The sequence below is a fragment of the Macrosteles quadrilineatus genome, unplaced genomic scaffold (genome assembly GCF_028750875.1).
Source record: "Macrosteles quadrilineatus isolate MER2022 unplaced genomic scaffold, UCM_ALF_1.0 Scaffold_3__2_contigs__length_128488019, whole genome shotgun sequence".
NCBI lineage: Eukaryota > Metazoa > Arthropoda > Insecta > Hemiptera > Cicadellidae > Macrosteles > Macrosteles quadrilineatus.
The window spans coordinates 125,565,366-125,585,416 of NW_026542596.1; the positions used below are offsets into that span (position 1 = coordinate 125,565,366).

Consider the following 20,051-nt stretch of genomic DNA (forward strand, 5'->3'; position numbering starts at 1 on the left):
TTATCGTGACAAGCGCGTGAGTTGTGGAGCGTGTGTGAGAGAAATGGGTAGGGATAAATCTAGAGTATGAATAGTAAGATCGTTGCAGTTTACAAGATTAGTTTCCCTAGTCGTAAGACGTGGTTTGGTGTGCGTTAAAGTAACAGGAAAAATTCTGTCTTGAATCGGAAGAAAAATTAGCATGAGTTTAAGGATGTAAGGATAACTCGAATTAATTTCAACCCTGTGCTTCAATTGATAAGCTATTCTGGTCTACAAACTACCTTGAGTCCATAGATGTAATTTCTTTGACAATCCTGCAGCAAAGAAGATTCTTCTGAAATTTACCCCAATTACATTTGCTTTTTGTGCACAAACTAATAACCGATTTCCACCCTCAAACATCCGAGACGACTGAAGTTCAAATACTAAGATGAAACATAGCTGGTATAATTTCAAGAAGAAACTGACGTTGTTGGAATCAGAAAAGAAGAATGAACACAACCATCACATACCAGCATTAAAAAAGCAACACACAGAGTGTTCTTATAATAAGGAAAATTTGCTAAAAGCCAAGGTCAATTGATTTTACAGAATAATATAGATTTGTTCTTACACCATTAGGTGAACACCTTTTACGTCTACGTCAGCTTAAGTCTTCTGGATTCCAATATTCCATCATACTGACTTTCTTGGATTTCTTTTCAGAACCAAGCCCTGGCCCTGATCACCAACCGGGAGTCCAGAACGCCGCCTGAGTCGCCAGCCTCCATCAGGTGTTCCCCAGCGCCGCCGCCTCCACCACCGCCCCCAACTGCCTCCACACCTCCGACGACGGCCCCCGGCCCTGGCTACCCTCCGCACCTCACCGACGACGCTAAGAATGGAGGTATGTATCTCCTTGAAGTTGAAATTGGCTTGCACACTTACACTTCCATGCTAAACGCTCTAAATTAAATTTGCGAACAATCTCAAAGCAAAGAAATTAAATTCTTACCCTCGTGTGCAGCTTAAATCTTCTAAAGAAAAGTGACTGCAACTGATTTCGTTGTAAGCTCTGAGAATGTCACCCTTACATGGAAACTAGTCAGCGTTAATTATAAATGTTATTTTAGACTGCGTACGGAGGTATAGCTTTGCAGTGTAACTATTTTTACTTAAGTGAGTGATGCTGATATGCATTAACAGATAATTCAGCTTAATCTGTTTGTATATTCTTTAAATGACGAGAAGCGGGCCTGCAATCGATTAAAATCAATTTCATCATACCAACCGTCCATATATTACGGAGTGTCAATATATTATTGAGGATTCAATACAAATTCAATGTTAAACGTTTGATCAATGCACTTCGTTAAATAACGGAACTTAGTAAATAAATGCAATTGGTTATGAGGTAAAGACACTTTTTAAACATTTGACAAAAACACCAGCTGACTCTGGCACAGCATCACATGTAGCAACAGTCTATACACATCCGTCCGTCTGTCTGTCTGGCGGATTGCGACTCCCCCTGTATAATCCCAGCCCGTTCAGCTCAGTCTTTAATTCTCCAGACTAATCCAGCTTTGGAATAAAAGAGCTCTACTACCCATCCTGCCGACATTTCTTACCCACTTCACCTCCTTGTGACGGTTCTGTGTTAATGTTCGCTTTCGATAAAAAATACATGTCTTGTCGCTCTATTAATGTAAATCTGCATATACAGAGTGTCCCGTAACTCTCTACTAATGTGTTAAGGGCATTGTTCCTGAGTAAGAAACATATCTAAAAATAATATGTAAATTGTCCAAAATCCTTAGTCACTCACAAAGCCGCAATTTTTTTTCAATTACTATTTTTTTTTTAAAAAGAAATTAAAAATACGAGCCAAATAATTTTCCCTCTTTACATTCGGTCATACAATATTTGATTTCTTCTATAAAAAGTTTTTGTTCAACACCCTTATTTAAGTGTAATAGTAACTTTAAAATATATTTTCAGTTACATAAAAAAGTAAATTTTAGGATTAAATGTTTGAAAGTGTATTCCGGATGGGTGAATTAAACGCTTTTTTATATTTTTTATACAAATAGCATATCTTGTAAAATGTGTTTTTAGCTTGTTTTATGTGTTTTTAGTATACTTTGAAACGTGGTACAACAGGCCAAAATATTATTAACAGTAAAACAAAAACCACATCAATAACAAAACGCAGGCAATATAGCATATTCAAAACCAACTATCGGTGAAAAATAACACTAAAACACCCCCAGAATTGCAAGATGATCACGGACCACCAACCTAACTATGCCAAGAGTAGGGAACGAAACAATTCAAACTTATACTGTGACCAGATCTATCTGATCCAAATTAATTATTTGGGGCTGAGTTGTTTGAATTTCCGGATAATCCTCCAACCCCCCCCCACCCCACAGCCCTCTCAGGGGCTTAACTTTATCCCGGGACACGTCATCGTGCCGGAGTCAACCTCAACCTAGACTCAGTATCAGCTGATGTCGAAGTTTTAAAATTTATTCTAATGTCACATTTACAGCGACAAAATTTGTAGATTTTTTTTTAAATATTGAGGCTTATTTTTGAACACTGTAATTTGGCGAATTCACAAACACGGTTGATAGCATTTTAACTCGCCCTTAATGTTTAAGTGTATAAAATGATTTATTTACAATATCTGGAGAATTCAACATTAAATATATTATATGAGTTAATTGACAATATTAATGATATAAATTATGGATTGTTAACCGCAGCTACAAAAATGTATTGAAGATAACATGGGCACTTTCTGTAGGGCTGTAAGGCGGACACGGGGTTTAATAATAAACAAAAACATTAAAACCATTGGACTAAAATAAAAGTTTGTCCGTGCACGCGCTTGTATTAGAGTATAGAATTTTCGTAGAAATGTTTTTATAATTATGTTAGGATTAATATTGTGTATACACATTGAAAATTTAAAAAAGTGATATATAGATTCTAATTTTTGAAATATAAGGAAACCTTGAGGTAGCCTCATGTGTCGAAATGTGCATAGAATGATCCTCTAACTGCATAGAATCGTGTCCATCCCATAACAAATTTGACGAAGGCCGTTAAACAGTGTAGGCCTACTTAATACTTCGTGAAATGTAATAATTTTCCTTTAATGAAATTTGACAGTAAAACTGTTTGTTGCCACATGTCAAGCTGATAAATCTTGGTTTGATTAATATGTAGTTCATATCGAAAGGTTTAGGTTTGAATTAAATTGAACTACCGTCATTTACGTACTCCAAGCTTAGAATAGACATGTCTAGAGTGTGCTTTTAGCGAATTTCCCATATAGGGAATAAGCTATTACCGTAGTACTCATGGTAAGACCTGGACGCGGGACCGATTTTTTTTTCGTTTTGAGGTCCCTAGAGGCCAAAAACACCATCCGTTCAAATTCATATATATATATATATGTGTGTCTGTTAGCACGATAACTCGAGCAAAAATGATCCGATTTTGATGAAATTTAGTACAAACGTGTAAACCTACGTTTATTCGAACGAGTTCGCGATCCAGCATGATCGGACCATGGGAACGGGGGTTTACGGGGGGTTTTATGGGGTAAAAATAGGTTTTTCCCATTTTTGACCCAAAAAACATAAAATTTAGCAATTTCTTTCCAAACCATTTTGTAGAGCTTAAAAAAAAACAAATAATTTAGTATATTGAAGCGTTATTATGCGCCTAATGGTTACGGAGAAAATTCAAAAAAATTGTAAATTTAAAATTCCCATGTTATTCTTATGGAGAATAAGTAAACTGTTGTAGTTTGCTTGTTTATGAACATATTTTGATCAAATTTGGAAAACGTTTTTATTTCTTACTAACTATTAACTTTTTACAAAAAAAAAAAAAAAAAAAACAGTTTTACCCTCCCTGATGCAGCAAGCCTAAGTACTTGTTAGACTAATTCTATTTAAATCGGGAATAAATGTTATCTTTTTAAGTAGACATTTCAGTGTAAATCAAATCAGTCAAATGGAAATTCGCTTAGTCTGCAGGTTTGCTGCGGCGGGGGTATTTAGGTTATACAAGCTAGTAGTATTACTTCTATCATTGTACAAGCCCATTTATTATCCCCCTAGACCATGACTGTGGCCAGCCCCATTAGATATTTATAATTGCTGTAGATATACGCATTTTCCAGCCTTTAACTCCGTTAGAAGTGGAAAGGAGATGAGGCGTGAAATAAACTACCGTTTTGACGCTTGTTAAACACGCTATATTATATACATACTGGTCGATGACTTAATTGTAGCTTGGGCTGTGTCAAGTAACACAGACTGGCAACAATGATTGGCCAACAATGGGTGATTTTAGAAATATGTAACGTACAGGACGATGAAAGAAGTTAACTTAAAGTGATGTACTTAAGAATAATCGAACAAATATTCTCACCCTAACAAATCAATTAAACACCTATAATTTTTGTTTTTCGTATTAATATTAAATTAAAAATGGTAATAGCGAGTCAGTGCCACCGTCAGCGCGAAGAATGCTAGGCAGCGTTTGGTTCACTGTCAACGCTGCTTCTAATATTATATACTTCAGGTCAGTCAATTTGTGTCCCTTATGGCTAACCGTCCCAAGTTTTGTCTGATCCATGCATTTGATTACTATAATAACGGGTAATTTAAGGTAAAAAGGGGGATTGATACACTCTTAAAATATATAAATATAAATAAAGTAATTCTAGTTGTAAAACACATAATTCGGCTGCAAAGGTATCCACAAAATATGTCACGCCCACAAATATGTATTTAATAAAAATATGGGGTGGGGGGTGTATTTTACTTGAATTATAACTTTTCTATGTACAATAATCTTCATCGTATAAGTCTTGGGGTAAAACAATAGTGTTATTTTTGGTGCATTTTAAGTGGTGTAAATCTGATACAGACCTAAAGGATCAGAAACCTCCATCAAATAGGTCGCGTAAGTGCAATAAAAGGACACAGTAGTGGTTTTATTAATGGACTATTGGGTTACCGTTTATATCAGTAACAAACCCATCTCAAATCAAAGTGATGTAACTACCTAACACTTACGTAATTTTTTTTAAATAAAATATCCCTATTCCAAAACAAAATTACTAAATTATTAGTGTTGCGAGACAGGTCAATCAATATTTTTTTTATCTGAAGCCTCAATATAAAAGTGTTAAAATAATAATGATTGGCTTGTCATTAGAATACAATCAAATCCCCGAAAGTCTCAAATACACGGCTGTAGTGGCGTTTGGCGCGGATGTGAAGAAGGGTGTTTACTGGTCCAGTTGGGGATTAAGCGAGCATGCATAGAGAAACTCATCAATCATGAGCAGATAATCCTCTTTACCCCCTCCCTTACCCCTCTTAATCCACCCCTCCTTAATCCGGCCGCCGTTCTAGTTGTACTGGCAGTGTCGAAAACGTTGATCCGATAAGTTGACTTTAAAGTGAAACTTTATGGTGTTTTTCATCTTTGTTTGAGTTTTATGGATTTATTGAGGTAAACCACCAAATGCAGTAAAACTACCTCAAATTACCGAGATGTAAATAAGGTACTTGTTTCCATATATTCACGAAAGAATTTTCTTTTTGTAATGTTTTTTTCCACAAATGCATGTGTGAATTTGTGTGTAGACTTAAAAGCGACGAAATCTTTGTTTTAAAATTTTAAATAGTATGCTCTGATACGAGTTACTGAGGATTTAAGGTGTCTTTTTCTTATTTTGCAAACAACGAATATTTTCCACCATCGAGATTTAAAAAGCATTAATAAAAATGGGAGCTAGTTAAATAAAAAATTCAAAAGTATAACATTGATTATTACAATTTGACAGCTGAAATTAAAGATTATCCCTAATTAATCTAGTTAAAACTTGTAGGTGTTCAGTGTAAACATATACATATTTTAAATGTTTGATACACAGTTGTTTTATCCTTTACCACATTTAAGTATCAATATCTTTGATGTTTATTCCAAACTTTAAATATTGTAATACGTCGTTTATAATTTAAATTATGTTTAATTTATCAGAACTATTTGTTGAGTAGGCCCTAGAGTAGAAAATAGTGTTTTCAACAAATGGTTACAAGTTCGATTTTAACTACTCGATCAAAACCATTTTGAAGATGCTGTGCAGTTTTAATCTTAACGAAACGCCATTTGATAAAAATTCATAAACGTGAATTTATATCGTGTTTGATTTTACTCCTTTATACTTTGTTATACTTTGTTATACTTTGTTGTACTGTATACTTTGTACTCCTAAATTTACAAGATAGCAATTTAAAATTTCACACATACAATTAATAAATATTGTCTGATAAAATACACAGTTAGCGCAGTTAGCACAGTTAGCGCTCATTAAACATAGATCCTCCAAGAATACAATAAAACCCCCTGTTGTATATACAGTATTTAAAAACGCCTACAATTAAAACCGAAAAACAACAAACGTAATTGATAAGATTATTCAAAATCCATCTTCTATTGTCATGTTGTGGATTATTTATTAATAATAATCACTTGAACAATACAAACACAAAAAATGACTGCTAATCCAATTAACATATAATACACCATCGTAATACATTCAAACAATTAAAACAATCAGCGAAGAATTCAATTTGATTCGAACTAATTTAGAATCTCATCAGCAAGAAAGGATGATCCTCAGGGCTTAGTCCTTTTAATCCGCCACAAATTCGTCAAGTCGGAATAATGCAATTAATTTAATTAATAACGTAAAACACCAACACTGATTGCTCGTTTGTAGTTATTTGTGCCCTAATTCGAACGTTATTAGCGAATTCAATACAGTTTGTCAAAGATTAAGCCTGGAGCTCGTGAAAACTAGCGTAATCTCCCAAAATCTCCAGCGCTTGGAATAATCCGCTGCTCTACTGGAGAATCTGAAAACATCCGCTTCCGTCGGTTCGGCTTGATTTCATTAATTTAAATGTTTTTTGTGACCTGTTTATTTGTATTGTTTTTGTATTAATATTTATTGTTTTCCAAACTAGGCATTATTCTAGCAATTGCCTTATGGATACAGTGAGTGTAATGTTGTGGTTTGCAGAAAATAACTGTTAGAATAATGTTGTCACTGCATCTAAAGATCTACTTTTTATTTGTCGTCATTTTCTACTAAAGAATTTATGGTTTGTGAACCCCGTATTTATTACTGTTTTACTGACATGCGTACTGTTCTTGTTTATTGTAAGAAAACTTTAAACGCAATTCAGGAGATAAAGAGATATATTTATTGTTGTCAATTGTCAATATAAAGGTTTCGAATTCATCATGCAAATTATTGCACTCTATTAATGTTATAGCAATTTTAATTTATATATTAGTTTAATCTACTTTCAAACAGTAATTTATAGTCTTCGATTTAAAAAAGTTGTATATTTTTCATAAAAATCTTACAATAGTAATGTTGTGCTAGCTAAGTACAACATATATAACGAAAACAATCTTCGATTCTGGAATATAATGATTTTTTATCCTTGTTTGCAAAAAGTAAAAAGTAAAAAACTGTTAACCTACACCAGTTTTTACCATTTTAATTTAACTTACATACTAGTAATTGCGGTAAAAGTAGTCTATACCAATCACAACTCGTGTAATCAGCTGTTTAACAATATGTCGGCGATCACGTGGTGTGTTTAGCGTTCCGTGGAGGGGGTTGTACAGTTTTAGGTGAAGGTAGGAGAAGTGGGTTCGGGGAGAGGGGGGGGAAACGTTTTATGATTAACCACTGCGTTGAGGATATCCATCCATCATTGCAGGATAAGCCGCTCAACTCTTCCTAATCCGAACGCTACTATCCGAACTGGAAACATCAGTTTGATTTTTATTATGCTTTTTGATACGATCAATCGTATGCACAAGATACTGTTGTTTATGTCACGTAAATATGGTTTGTCTGTCAGTATCATTGTTTGTAGATGAATAACAAATATAAACATACAGTTTTATATAAATATAAAAAAAACTATTTTTTACTTGTGTTTTATTTAAAACGAGTTTATTACAATCACTTAAATAGTTTTTTATTTTGTAAAATTTAACTGAGATGTCTTAATTTCAAGCTACCACCGTATAAATGGAAAATTGCTTGCGATGTTCTAAATATTATTTGAAGTTTTGCTACTACAAACACGTTTAACGATAGCGACTTAGGAGATAAATTCCCCCCTAAAATTAGATTTTTATAAAACAGTTTTTGACCTTTGCAAAAATATCTTTTACAGTACCAAATTTTCGTTTCCCTCAATTACTTTAATGTTGGAATTTAAACTTATTTTCTTTTTTTGAATTAATCAAAATTATAATGCAACTTTTCCAAGTGAAATAAATGACTTCGGTCCGATTCTAAAGTCCTGTATATACCTATATTTGAAAACTTTGTCACATAGATTTCCCCTGATCCCACTGGAGACGAGGATAAACCACAAGACAGCCATGTCTGGTACACGCCATAGTTGTGTCCGGGTCACCTGAAATAAAGCAGACAGACGACCAGACGGCGACAGGGGTAAGAGTGGATAAAGGGAAGGTTTTGCAACTAAGCTTGGCAAATTTGAAAGTGCGAGACAGTTACATTTGAATCATACTCGGGAATATATTTTTTGTCTTATGGATTAAACTTTTTCTCGTAAAAGTTTCACTCATTAAGATTTCATTAAGATTCATTAAGATGCATTAAGAGTTCAGAACCAATAAAGTACATTGCACAACAACGGTTGTTCGTGTTTATTTTTTATTTATACGGTGGATTTTTTGAATGCTGTAACAAATGGAGTTGACTGTACCAATTAGGATTCGTTAATATTTTTTGTTGTACCGAATTATTCTGTCGATTTATATATCATATCACAGTATCTCCATCATATCACTTTTTCAAATATAGCTCTTCACAACATATTATATTATTATTTATTATTTTATTTTTCTCTGTTTCAACTCCTTACAGATTATTATCATCACGCGTATGTGAGGTATCTTATCACTCTAAACATCACTCAAGTTTCGTGACCAAAGAAATATTTCCTTCAATACGTTGACGTTTATCTAATCTTTTCCTCAACTTTGTTCGCATCAAACATGGATTCGTACCAATTACCCGGCAACCCTACTTACCCTCACTCTACTCATCTTGCACTCTTTTGCCGCCAATTCTTTCATACTTATCTCAACACAATCGACTTACAACACTTCGTAACAACTAACCTATCACTTTCCTCGGTTTTTTTTTTCGCATCAAACATGGATTTGCACTATAGTGCGTTCAAACAGCCGTGGCACCTGAGGGATTAGGAGGCCCCAAGGGTTTCCATGGGGGCTCCTAATCCGTCAGGTGCCACGGCTGTTTGAACGGAGTATAATTACCCGGCAACCCTACTTACCCTCACTCTACTCATCTTGCACTACTTTGCCGCCAATTCCTTAATACTTAACTCAACACATTCGACTTACAACAGTCCGTAGCAACTAACCTATCTCAATACTCCTTTGCAGTCTCGCAAACAAAGTTGGAATCCAACAAAATAAATTAATGCGGCGGCTGGCTGCTGCGATTCAGGTTGCCACGCTTTATAATTCCAATGCGCATTAATGCTAAGCTCCGAGTGGGCCTGGACGGGGATTTCCTCGCAAAGCCTTTATCCGGATTAGTGAGAGCGGAGCGGCGTTGCGGCGGCTAATCCAGGGGGGGATCTCTCCCCCTCCTCTCTCATGCCGGGACTGGATTCAATACAAATTGAATAATCTCAAGACTCATCTGAATATTAAAACGTCATCTTTGCCGCGCGTTTCCGCTTCCGCGATTGTCGTGTTGGGGTGTAGAGCTTTTATTATTCAGGCATGGAGATGTGTTTATATTATCGGTGTGTTTAATACGACGACACTAGCATTCCACTGATCACATTCGCAGTATTATCCTACTGTGCAATTAAATCAGTTGCTTCAGTAAAAAAGGTGTGTATTGTCTTGCCTTTATATCGGAGAGTAGTAATAACATATTTACCTCAAAATATTAACTTAACTTATAGCCAACATATTGAAATATTACCTTAAGACCATTTTGGCATTCTTTACGTCAAAATATGTTTATATAAGTCAAAAGACTCGTCATAAGCCATAATATATACTAGAATGATCCACCTTAGCGATCATCTTAATGTTAGTGTGCTATTTCAAACAGTTATCTATATTTACCTGTTTTAAATTCCATCCTCGTATAATTGACTATATTTAAACCCAAATAATTATTGGAAGAGATTAATGTGTTTATTTTTAACATATCCGATGTATTTATGTTTATTTTTTTTATATATGAATGCAAATTTGTTAGTTATAAACCGAGGATATACTTTATGTTAAAAGCATAACAATTATTATAAATTGTCACATCGTACAACACTTTGTAGTCCAAATAGGAAGTGCAGAGTTCTGCGGGAGGAACAGAGGATTATAAAGTTTTGCGCCAATGTTTATCCTTTCTTTAATTACGGCTGGATTAGGCTCAGGACAAAGACCCTTTTTGTTATTTACACCAACTTTTGTCTTTGTTTACCCAGGATTATGGGCCTGTTTCTCTCCGGAGGATTTTAGGTATTTATCGGAAAGTTTTATTGGGAAAGTTGTTTATTTTTAATCGTCGATTAGCAAAAGCTTACTCACTTATAAACAATGCAGTATAATTTTTTTATTATGTGATAACGTGATATTATTTAGTACAAATCACGTAATAGTGTTGATCTCTTAGGTTATGGGTAACTAAATATACTGTTTAGGATATTTATTGATAAATAATATTTTACATTAAATCAAATTTAATATATTCTATCAAAATATCACACAGGTCGGCTGAGTAGTAAAACTACTCGAAAAAGCTAGAATAATGCTTTTAAAGCCTCGCACCCTGGTATAGATATTTAAATAGTTATAATAATCTTTCTTAATTTTGGTAGAAAAATATGGTTGTTGAGTTCAAAAAATAGTTAAGCCAAGAATGGTTGAGGTCAATAGAATATTAATTATTATTTAAATTAACCACTAACAGCAATCGGTGTTTGAAATTTATACAATATTTTAAACTGTTTTTACATGAAATTCCATCACAGTCTAAAATACAATATAATCTACCTTTGCGGGTAAACCATAGACTACCGAACTACTGACTATAGTATACGAGATTTTAGAATTTATCTAAGTGTATTGAAAAGCTGACCGAGTAAGGATTTTGTCGCAATATAATCCTCCTTAACGGCAAAGTGTGTGTACATAGCAGAAAAACGGACGTGACTTTTGCCGCCGACCTACGCTGATACTCAGAGAGCTCCGGTAAGCTTTGGCGGTCCACGCACACACGCACGACACGTACTTCACCAACTGACTTTCTGTCATATGTTACCTGTGTTTGTATCACTTTATACATGTATTTTACAATATTCCTGCAAGTTTGAATTAATTTAAAAGAATAATTTGTCAACTCTTGTAGTCGTGCGGACGTACTTCTGTCGCTCATTCGAGATCCAGGCTTCACTCTGTAAGGGCACAGCTTGGAAACACATTTGTCTGATCTGATCTTCGTGAAGTTCCAATCCAGTGAGCTGAAACCCTACTGGACTGAGGCTGTTTTAGGACTTCGTCCTCTTCAGCCGATACATTTTTGGAGAAGTGTCTTTTAATGCAGTTCTTTGGCAACGCATCAATTTTGGAAGAGTGCCTTGGTCCCGAATTCTTTACGAAGCTTTTGGAGCAATGTAATTAATTTGAGTTATTTTATTGTTAGTAGCCTTTCAATTGATTGGACAGGGCACAGCAACAAGATCTATAATTGAACAGGTTTAAAAGTGGATATTATTTTAGGGTACTTATAGAAGTTGGGTCTTTCATTCAGTCCATGAGGTTGGCTATTGTGTAAATCGATTGCATCGAATGTTATCGTCTATTTTTGTTTGAAAATGAAGTAAATCCTATAAAACACTTTTCGATGTTTGTTTAAAATCAGTAAACGTGCAATTCTATTCTTTGAATACAATAAAAAAAATAATACTGTACATTGTATTCTTTCATGTTTTAGCTCATTTTAGTCTGTAACAAAGCTATACAGATCATCTCAGCTCTACACTTACTTCCTTCATTATTGGGTTAAAATACGCATAGGTGGCGTCCCCATCTCAAAAGATAACAATAGTAATAACGCAGTGCGCGCGCCGACAATTGTTGTAATATTTCCAACAATCCATATAAAGCAGTCACCGTGATCAGCTGTATCTATCTCCGAATGACGTCATAGGCAAATTTGCGCGGTTTGTGACTTATCACGGATAATCGGATGTGGTCGGATAAAGCATAATCAGTCGGATGTTGTGTAGAGATTCGAGGAAAATCTAAGTCAGTTGATAGAGATTACGGCTTCTACGTATTTGTGTACAATATTTTATACAATTGACGCACAATATTTTATTTTGGAGTTACTAGTTAATATACATGTTTTAAGTTCGGTCTTTGAATTCAAAAAATAATGTTATAAGTACTTTCGAAGTGATTGATGAAATTATGTTACAGAATAAAAGTCTTAAACGAAAATAAAATTATTCCTCGTAAATGTAAGTTGTTAGGCTGGACAATAAGAACAAATTGAATATTTTTTGTTTGGTTTTTAAAATATTTCACAAACTCGTCTAAAATTGTTATGTTATCACGTGATGGTTAAATTATGTGAAAAAATTATAATTTAATAATTTTTACATATTGAAAAAACCATTTAAAATGGCCATAGTTAGACGAAAATAAAATAAGTTTCTTACTTACAAATATTATAAACGCGCATAAGCTTACTACAAGAAAATTGGCAAATACGAAAAATGAACTTGAAAAAAAAAACTTATTCTGAAGTTGATATATTTCGTGGTTGAAACAAATGAATATAGCTAACTGCAACTCTTTCTTAACACACAGTTATTATAATAAAAATTAAGTAGTTTGAATAAAATTTCACCTTCCCAATATACTTTGCTTTTAACCTCATTCAAAAATGCTACTATTCATTTATTTGATTGCCAACATTTATGTCTACATTTACATTATTATTGTCAATAGTAGCGTTTTGTACAAACAATGGCACGTTTAAACCAGCAGGTTAAACCGAGTAACCAGCACCATTGAGCAGTTAGGGATAAAAACCATGATGGTTTGGTTAGCGCGCTGTTCCGAGACGTGGTTGCTGGTTTGGCGTTTTTGTGGTTCCCAAAACCGCGCAGTGACGCGGCGACAACCGAGTTAAACTATACAACTGTTAAATCACTCAGTCACTCCACTTAGCTCTTCACTCCGACCAGTCACTCTTACCTTTGGTTATAGCTGTTGTGAGTTAATGGAAATTAAAGTAGTTAAATCGAGACGCTGAGAAAGTGCGCTGATGGCAATTAATGACTTTTTGTTGAAAACACCCTCGTTTAAACAAATCTGAAACAACTTGTAAAATATAATATCTGGTTTATGCTATTAGTATCATAGTATCAACCTAATGGGGAAAATACAATTTTAACTGTTACACATTAATTAAGGGATGGAGTTATGTACAACTAAAACACATTTCTCGCCGAAGATATCTATCCTTTTTTCAGAGGTAGACTTACAGTCCAAGGTAGATTCCAAACCACCGGGTAATGGTGTTATAACACAGCTGAGAGAATATAGCCACAGAAGTACGTTTTCTGTGATATAGCTTACTAATGAATTTACCTTGACCAAAACAAAATTCCATTGGGTAAAAACATCAAGTAAATTAAGTAGTTCTGACCAAAATAGTTGACCTATAATATTGAAAGGGGTTGGATTGTGAAAACAAATTAGATGAATTCAGATTAGCTTTTTTAGGTATATACATCCAAATGATAATTTTTAATTTTTACTTTAATATTAATTTTGTATTTTTCGAACCATTGCATAGTAACTGCTTCGATTTTCGTATTGAGACATTTAAATAATTTTTTATTGCTAAATAACATGTAATTACAACTATACTTACCATAAAATAGTTGAAATATAATCATCTTCAAAGTTATTTATTCGTCGCATTCAATTGTCCGTGAAATAAAACAAATTTTGCCCACATAAGATGGGTTTTGACAAAGTCGTCAAAATAATTTACAGTAGCCAATTCTCAGTTCCACACCTGGGCTTCCAGAAAATATGACATCATAGTTCTGCAGAGTATCAGCCGGATGTGCTGAGGCTGCTGACCAAAGTCTGCGACAAAGATAAGAATCAGCTGATAACTGACTTGTCACCTGCTCAGATGCAGGTGGTCCAACTGGCACGAACTTAGCTAGCTGTCCTCGACTTGTTGAAATATTTTATATTTACCAGCAATGTTAATCAGGGTTTATCAGTAAAATTAATTATTTTCTTTTTGAAACGTTCGAATCGGTTTTACGAAGTTTTTTTAATTTTTTAGGTTTTATACGTTTTGTTAGTTGTATAGTTGTTATATATACCACGCCAATACCTACTAAAACCGAAGCCCAATCACACTGAATACTTAAAAATAATTAAGTTTAACATACTTATACACCTTAATAGATTAAACAAGCACCCATATGGTTAATACTAGGGCATACGAATATGCTAGACACATTACGGTACCGGTATGTTCCGTCTTAAATTAAGTCATTATATAAATAGTTTAGTAATATTGCAAAATATAAGAAAAGTATGTTGTAAAATACAGATTCTATATAACTTAAGCTGATGGTCTAATAAATCAACTCCAATAAAGAGTTTCCGTCGCTCTGTTGCCGGGCAGCCCCGTCACATCCGAAGATGCAAAACAGATACACGTGTTGTAGCCTGAGGTACGGACACGGACCGCTGCATGCGGTGGCCTGTGGGAGCGTTAGAAGATCAAAAGAAAACATAAAAAATGACTTGCTAAAATTATCATGCAAAAGGTGTATCACAATTAGTTATATTATTTATTTTACCTTTAGTGAATGCATTAAAATTATAGAAACACGATTCGAGGAAAGTTCATTTATTTAATAGAAGGATACCTTGTCAACCAGTAAATACTAACCTTATAGTATAAATATTAATGTAGTATCAGTATGATAAATAATTAAACACATTACGACTATTTACATGAATATTATCTTAGAATCAAGTTTCAGAATGTAAATAATGGAACGAAACTATGTGTGTTTCATCTCGTTTTCTGAAAATTATGCTAAGCTAATTTTACATATTTTAAAACATCACTCGAAGATCTAAATAAAAAATTACTTTTTCATATCTCATTTCTAGATATCTGTACCTAAAATGAGTAATAAATGACAATACAACTAGTAACTAACGATATATTTTAATTGTCCTACGTTTTTGTGTTTAAAACTACAAAATGTTTAAGTGAAATTACTATCCTACATTAAGTACATTAATTATGTTCTACATTATGATGAATTCTAATAAAGTCAGTGAAAAAAATGTGCAGAGTCAAATATTTCCTACTTAGATTCAAAACCGAAAGTTTTTCAACCTTTGAAAACGTGTCCAACTTAAAACAAGCCATGTAAAATAAAAGAGCGCAGAGGGGGGATGAGCCGGCCTAAGCCAAAGCCAGTCTTAGTTTTTCCAAGTCAACCTGGCGGGCCTAATCCCGTACTAATGAACTTGCAAATCTGTGCCCGCTTACCCACTTTCAATAGCCCCCCCCTCCCCCTGGTACCGCTTCTTTACGGATTACCCTGGGCTCAGATATCGCGACATTTTTGAGCCGAGTTTGACTGAGGTTGAGTCGACATATGTACGTGTGTGAGGTGAATAACGTTTTGAAGCTGCAAGATGTCGATTTTTCAGAGAGTATTTTACTCGCATTCCCATAACTCATTGGTCGCGAAACATATTGTTTATACATTTATGTATTTATGCCATTACCATGAACGTTAATATTTTTGAAATAAATACTGTAAGGTTTGTTACTTTTTGCAAAAAAGAATGTAGTTGTGTGAGCCAGTCCCAGGTTGCGCTAGTATCTAAAAATCTATTTTGTACCTTAAATTTTGTTCCTGACATAGTTGCTGGGTCATAACAGTTGCTATAACTCATAATAATCATTCCATCAGTTTGACTTGGTAAAAACCATCGTGCATTCGGCAGAAATCAGTAATTTAGATCAGCGCAATCTGTAGGTGGCTCACCTCAATTAATGACAAACTGGGTAAAAAAAAACTGGCGACAGACAACTTTAACATGAGGATGGAATGTTTAAATTCCTACACATTTAATTGTATATGTGTTAGTTGACAATGGAGTATCTTTTCATACAAATATTCACGGATCCGGGTATCATATCAATCGATATTAACCATCATAGATCGGCAGTAACATATATTTATCTACTTATTGTGTTAGTTAAACAGTATGTTTTATCTATGGTTAAACTAAATTTGCCTTGTAAATACATTATGGGCTTCAGATTGAAAATCTTCAGGAAGCATTTTGTAAAAAATAACAACAAAATGAGTATACATAAAAATTAAGACTGCTGCTTATGTTAAATAGTCGACTACAATATACTACCCGTTATAGGTGGATTACAAAAGAATATTTGGATAAATACTATTGGATGAAGGCTGCTCTCGTATACAATGATTTTCCTCGAATAAAGCTCGGTCCCCAGGTATTTTGTAGTAAATTTCAAAAATAAATGGACAAACAAGTGAAAAATATTTCTTAGTGTTTTGTATTGACATGTTGAGTGACACAAAGTTTAAACAGACGCGCTACTGCCCTGGTTCTGTCAGCAGAGATTTGCAAGACGGCGGCGGCTGAGTGTTATCATTGTTATCACCAGAGTCAGAGGCCGACCACAAGACGCCGCAGGATGTGTGATAAGACTCTGCGTGGGGAGTGATAACCCGCAGGATGTGGATTACAGGATTAGAGCTCCAGTCCCACACTAGTACAGGCAAAATAGATTAAAATTCACCAAAAAAACAAAAAAATTAGTTCAGGGATGAAACTTTGGTTTTAACTTCGTTTTACCAATAGAAGTCAAGATCCGATGAGTCCCTAACAGTCCCGATGGGGGAACATGGTTTTTAGGGGGTGGGGAGGGGGATTTTGATATAATTCATTATTCACGATTTGAAGTCATTTAGGAAGTCGTTTTTAAGGTTTGTATACACGGTGAATCGATAGGAACCATATTTAGGTCGATAGAACCACCTCCATAAGAGATTTAGCATATTGGTACATGTTTAGTTGTTATTTTTTCTAGGAGGGGTAGGTGGAATTTTAAATAATTTATGATTTTTGACTTATGACTTGTTGGGTGTCGTTTTCAATGGATTTCTACATGCCTAATAGAATTGAACCACTATTTTGTCGATATAACTACATTATTAACAGATTTGGAGTGCTATCTGACTGAAATAAAATAAATGTTTGTGCCCAAAATTAATTATTTAATATTTAAACATAAAAAATAAAACTATTATCTAAACATCAAGTATTAATTGAATGAGTTTATTTTTACAATAAATTCAATTTTTCCCATTATAAAAAATACCCCCGCCGCAGCAAACCTGCAGACCAAGCGAATTTCCATTTATCTGGCAGGATTTCTACTAAAATTTGTCCTTGAAACTGTCAGATTTATTTCCTATTTAAAAAACATTATTTTTAATGAATAATTAGGTTTGCTGCTACAGGGATGTAATGGGGGTTGTTTTTATTAAAATATTGATAGCTTAGTATAAAATAAACAAAATAGCCAAGTTTGGATTAAATATATCCACAAACAAGTTTATTTATCTACAACAGTTTATTTTCCATTAGAATAACATGGGAATTTTGAATTTACATTTATTTTTTTTCTCCTTAGAAAAAATGGTAATGGTGGTTTGGAAAGAAATTGTGAAATTCTTTGTTGATGGGGTCAAAAATGGGAAAAACCAGTTTTCTCCCCACAAAAGTCTCAATAAACCCATAATACATTGTAATACATTGACGTTAAGTCAGGGTTTAAACCATGTTTTATTATTTAAAGTTCAAGTAAATATCTATTACCTTTGCGTAACCCCTACAAAGTTTGTAAAAATGTTTTATATGTTTTGTACATATGTATACTGTTTTTATATCCTTCAGGAAGTCAAAGGAATACATTATTTATAAGTTACAACGAGGTTTTTAGCGAATTTCCCATATATTGAATAAGATATTACCGTAGGTCTCATGGTAAGACTTAGACCCGGGACCAATTTACATTTTTGTTTTGAGGTCCACAGAAGTCAAAAACACAATCCTTTCAAATTCATATACATATGTGTCCGTTTAGCGTGATAACTCGAGCACAAATTATCCGATTTTGATGTAATTTGGTAGGTACAAACGTGTAAACCTAAATTTATTCTAACGAGTTTGCGAACCAGCATGATTGGACTATGGGGACAGGGGTTTATGGGGATTTTATGGGGAGAAAATTGGGTTTTTCCATTTTGACCTCGTCAACAAAGAATTTCACAATTTCTTACCAAACCACTTTCTAGAGCTTAAAAGATTAAATAGTTTAGTATATACCTGGTTGTACGCCTAACGGTTCAAATCAAATCAAATCAAAATATCTTTATTCACTTTATACATTTAACATACCAATAGTGTCAACGCATACAAAATTGGTTATACAACTTAATCTATAATACTTAACCATACAATTTTACAATTATTTTAGAATGTATAGCTTATTCATTTTTGATTTAGAAACTCATCTATACTATAAGAAGCCAGATTAATTAAGAATGATTTTAATTGCTTTAAAAAATTGGGTTTGTTTTGATCTTTTTTTAGTAAGGCAGGCAAACTTCTTATGAATAAATTGTCAAAATATGAAGAGTTCATTTTTGAAAGTTTCAGCCGATGATGACTTTTTACAGTAAGATTTTTCCACCTTGTGTTGTATTTATTGGATACTTCAGTGTTTTTATCTTTATAAACATGCTGAATAGTTTTAAAAATATACAAACCATACACTGTAAACATTTTCATTCCATCATTACATTGTAAAAAAATTATTTTAATTTTTTTTTATTAAATAAGTTTCTTTTTATTTACGTTTCTTTTATTTACTTTCCGTAAAAATTAAAGTAATTTTTCACCGAATTCTTTTCCTTAAGGATTCTAATCCTTTATGGTTAAGGAGATAATTAAAAAAATTTAAATTTAAAATTCCCATGTTATACTAATGGAAAATAAATAAACTTTTGTAGTTCGCTTATTTGTGGATATATTTAAATCAAACTTGGAAATTTTGTTTATTTTATACTAAGATATCAACATTTCAATAAAAACAACCCCTATTACCTCCCCTGTAGCAGCAAACCTAATGACTCATTAAAATTTAAATAGAAAATAAATAGTAACCCTGTTTGGTAAATTAAAATTTGCTTGGTCTGCAGGTTTGCTGCGGCGGGGGTATTTTACTATAATAGGAAAAATTAAATTTATTGTAAATATAAACTCATTCAATTAATACTTGATGTTAAGTTAATTGTTTTATTTTTTATGTTTAAATATTAAATAATTAATTTTGGGCACAAACATTTATTTTATTTCAGTCAGATAGCACTCCAAATATGTTAATAATGTAGTAATATCGACAAAATAGTGGTTCCATTCTATTAGGCATGTAGAAATCCATTGAAAATGACACCCAACAAGTCATAAGTCAAAAATCATAAATTATTTAAAATTCCACCTACCCCTCCTAGAAAAAATAACAACTAAACATGTACCAATATGCTAAATCTCTTATGGAGGTGGTTCTATCGACCTAAATAAGGTTCCTATCGATTCACCGTGTATACAAACCTTAAAAACGACTTCCTAAATGACTTCAAATCGTGAATAATGAATTATATCAAAATTCCTCCTCCCCACCCCCTAAAAACCATGTTCCCCCATCGGGACTGTTAGGGACTCATCGGATCTTGACTTCTATTGGTAAAACGAAGTTAAAACCAAATTTTTATCCCTGA

At 33.6% G+C, this 20,051-nt stretch overlaps 1 protein-coding gene across 1 annotated transcript in view; it reads left to right on the forward strand.

Annotated features, from left to right (window-relative positions):
- LOC128990052 (homeobox protein dve-1-like) overlaps positions 1–20,051 on the forward strand; it is a 76,816-nt gene that overhangs the window by 25,622 nt on the left and 31,143 nt on the right. The window contains exon 2 of the mRNA XM_054412279.1: positions 688–868. Within this exon, the coding sequence (XP_054268254.1) occupies positions 688–868 (181 nt within the window). The remainder of the gene's footprint in view (positions 1–687; positions 869–20,051) is intronic.